Source organism: Colobus angolensis, unplaced genomic scaffold, assembly GCF_000951035.1.
Source record: "Colobus angolensis palliatus isolate OR3802 unplaced genomic scaffold, Cang.pa_1.0 Scaffold76, whole genome shotgun sequence".
NCBI lineage: Eukaryota > Metazoa > Chordata > Mammalia > Primates > Cercopithecidae > Colobus > Colobus angolensis.
Window position 1 is genome coordinate 1,567,837 of NW_012121376.1, and position 3,785 is coordinate 1,571,621.

General features: G+C 49.5%; 1 protein-coding gene across 1 annotated transcript in view; it reads left to right on the forward strand.

Annotated features, from left to right (window-relative positions):
* The window catches only part of MVD (mevalonate (diphospho) decarboxylase), a 23,563-nt gene that overhangs the window by 7,845 nt on the left and 11,933 nt on the right, over nucleotides 1-3,785 (forward strand). Inside the window, exon 2 of the mRNA XM_011928081.1 lies at nucleotides 48-237. Coding sequence (XP_011783471.1) covers nucleotides 48-237 — 190 coding nt within the window. The remainder of the gene's footprint in view (nucleotides 1-47; nucleotides 238-3,785) is intronic.

Genomic DNA, 3,785 nt, shown 5'->3' on the forward strand with positions numbered 1-3,785 from the left:
CGAACTTTATCGAAATCATCAATCATCGATTCCCAGGGCCTCGACAGACGGGGAAACTGAGGCTCAGGGAAGGGGGCGGCGGTGGTCGGGCGGGGCCGCGCGCTCCTTCTCCGCGTGACGGGCTCGGCGCCACCTGTTCCCCCGCCACGGCTGCCGCCCCTGCAGGGTCGCCCGGCGCCTGCCCATTAGCGATTACCGAACTTTATCGAAATCATCAATCATCGATTCCCACGAATCGTAAGAATCCGCCGTGGTGGTGCGCGTCTATGGCTCCAGCTACTCGGGAGGCCGAGGCGGGAGGATGGTCTGAGCCCGGGAGGTCGAGGCTGCAGTGAGCCGAGATCGCGCCACTGCCCCCCAGCCCGAGGCCCTGCGCCCCTCCCTCGCCCCGTTTCTCCCAGTGGTAACCTCCGAGGAGCGGGAACAGGGGGTCCGCAGCCCACATCCTTGCGGGGGAGGCCGGTCCGCACCTGCGCGTTCATAGCCACGCCCCTCCCCTCCCGCCGGGGTTACCTGGCCGCCACTGACCACCTATTTCTGTAACGTCGTTTCAAAATGTTCTGAAACTGGAATCACAGTATGTGGCCCACCCAGTATCTTTTGAGTTTGGCTTATTTCATTCAGCATAGAATGTGGACGTGCCCCCGTTTGTATCAGTGCTTTGCCCCTCCGTTGCTGAGCCATTTCGTGGACTCCATGGACCACCCTCTAGCCAAGGCCTCATCCCGTAAAGAGCATCTGAGGTTTTCTTTCTTTCTTTTTTTTTTTTACAGGCACCGCCACCACGCCTGGCAAATTTTTTTTGTATTTCCCTTACCAATAAAGCTGCCATAAAATGTTGTGTACAGGTTTTTGTGTGAACATACATTTTCATTGTTCTGGGATAAATGCCCAGGAGTGCGGTTGCTGGGTCAGATGGTAGAGATATATATATATATGTATGTGTGTGTATATATATACCTATATAGATATGTGTGTGTGTGTATATATACCTATATAGATGTGTGTGTGTATGTATATGCTTTTTTTTTTTAAAAAAAAGAAACTGTCGAATTGTTTTTCAGAGTGGCTGGGCCATTTTGCATCCCTACCATGATGCAGTTTTTCCAGATCCTCACCAGCATTTGGTGGAGTTGCTGTTTTTCATTTTAGCCACGTCCTGGCAGGGATGTGCTGACAGGGTGCTGTGGTCCTCATTCGCATTTCCCTGTTGGCCAGTGATGTGGAGCATCTTTGTGTGTGCTTATTTGCCATCTGTGGGTTTTCTCGGTGAAATGTCTCTTCATGTCCTGTGTCCATGCTCTCACTGGATGGTTTGCTTTTTGACCATGAGTTTTGAGAGTTCATCATACATTATAGGCTGGGTGCGCAGGCTCAAGCCTGTAATCCCAGCACTTGGGGAGGCTGAGGTGGGTGGATCACCTGGGGTCAGGAGTTTGAGACCAGCTTGGCCAACATGGTGAAACCCCGTCTCTACTGAAAAAAAATAAAATATGTGTTCTAGATATTAGTCTCCTGTTGGACATGTGGTTTGCAGATACTGTCTCCCAAACTAGCTAATCTTTTCATCCCCTTAACAAAGAGCCAGTTTTTCATTTTAAAGAAGTTCAGCGTATCAGTTTTGATGTCAAGTCTAAGACCTCTTTGCTTAGCCCTACGTCCTGAAGATTTTCTGCTTTTCTCCGAGTTGTACAGGATTGCCTTTTATATTTAAGTCTGTGATCCAAGGTTGTCCATTCAGCCCAGAAAGGCTATCCTTCCTCCATTGAATTGCTTTTGCACTTTTGTAAAAAAAAAAAAAAAAAAAAAAGAGCAGCCTGGGCAATATAGTAAGACCTCCATCTCTACAAAATAAAAAATAAAAATGAGTCAGGAGTGGTGGCATGCGCCTGTGTCACAGCTACTCAGGAGGCTCAAGTGGGAGGATCACCTGAGCCCAGGAGGTTGAGGCTGCTGTAAACTGATGGGGCCACCGCACTCCAGCCTGGACAACAGAGTGAGACCCTGTCTCTAAACAAAAATAAATTGTTTCTTTTCTACTGGACTTAAGCAATCTTCCCTCCTTGGCCTCCCAAAGCACCAGGCCTGTGTCTTCTTTTTCATCATAGCTGTGGCAGAAGGAAGGAGGTGACCGGAAGCCCCACTCTCTCTGAGTAGCTGAGTGAATACACCCTGACCATAGGCCCAGACAGTCCACATCAGCTCTTCAACAGGATTTAGTGGCTTTGCATAAAACAGAAAAGTGGCTGTGATTGCAAGATAAATTAAAAATAACCACGATCTGAAATGCAAATTGAAAACAGTGAGACACCACGTCTCACTCTGACAGATGACCCACTGTGCCGGTGCAGGCGTGCAGGCGCTCTCAGACTTCCAGAGAGACCTGAGTAATCAATTGACTTCCACAAAGGGCGACTTGCCAACAGCTACCAAAAGTACTCAGGTACATCCTACTTGGCCCAGCAATTCCATTTCCAGGAATTTCTTCTGCAGAAATACATGTGCGCAAAACAATGTGGAAAAGCACCGTTTACAGTAACAACCCAACTGTCCATCAGGACAGACCAGGTATATTTAGACAACAAACAAGGCAGCTTTTTACTAAATTGGGATGATCTCTAAGAATCACGTAAGTAGAAAAAGCAAGGTGGGAGAACACGCTATGTGCTTGTACTATGCACGTCAAGGAAAAAATACACCAAGAATTGACAGGCCAGGTGGAGTGGCTCAAACCTAATCCCACTACTTTGGGAGACTGAGATGGGAGGGTCCCCCGAGGCCAGGAGTTCAAATCAGTCTTGGCCACATAGCAAAACCCCCTCAACATCTCTACAAAAAATCAAGAAAAAAATTAGCCATGGTGGTGTGTACCCACAGTCCCAACTACTGAGGAAGCTGAGGTGGGAGGATCCCTTAAGCCAGAAGGTCGAGGCTACATGGAGCTTTGATCGTACCACTGCCCTCCAGCCTGGGCAACAGAGACCCTATTTCTAGAAAAAAATAAATAAATAAAAAAGTATGATGGTTCTGGTAATAGAACTAAGTGGCGGGCAAAGGGGACATTTCACACTGCATAGTCCGTATTTTCTGAAATCTGTCACCCTGGCTGGAGTTACAGTAGCACCATCTCGGCTCACTGCAACTTCCACCTCCTGGGTTCAAGCAATTGTCCTGCCTCAGCCTCCCCACTAGCTAGGATTACAGGCGTGCACCACCACGCCCACCTAATTACTGTATTTTTAGTAGAGACGGGGTTTCACCATGTTGGCCAGGCTGGTCTCAAACTCCTGACCTCGTGATCCGCCCAACTCGCCTCCCAAAGTGCTGGAATTACAGGTGTGAGCCACCGCGCCCCGCCAATCTGGGCTATTTAAAAACTGAAAGTAAAATTTTAAAAGGGGAAGGGGAAAATAGGAAGTTACTGTTTAAAGGGGACAGAGTTTCTGTTTGGGATGAGAAAATTCTAGAAATAGTGGGGGTGTGGCACATGATTGGACTGAATGGCAGGGAAACGCGCACGCTTCAATGTTTCACGTATGTTTTACAAGAGCAGTCAATGCACACACAAGCGCCATAACCCAGTCCGAGGCTTTGCTCCTGCAGGGCCTTAGCGGGGGTACCTGAGACGCCCACCTCAATGCAGGCTGGATGCAGCCCTGGGCTGCAGGGCTTTCCCGCCCCGGGGTCTTTCGTGCGTGTCCAATGCGGGGACCCTGGCCCAGGCTACGGCCGCGGAAAAGGCTGTGGGCGGCGGGACAGGGTGCCCTTGGCTGCCGGGTTCAGAG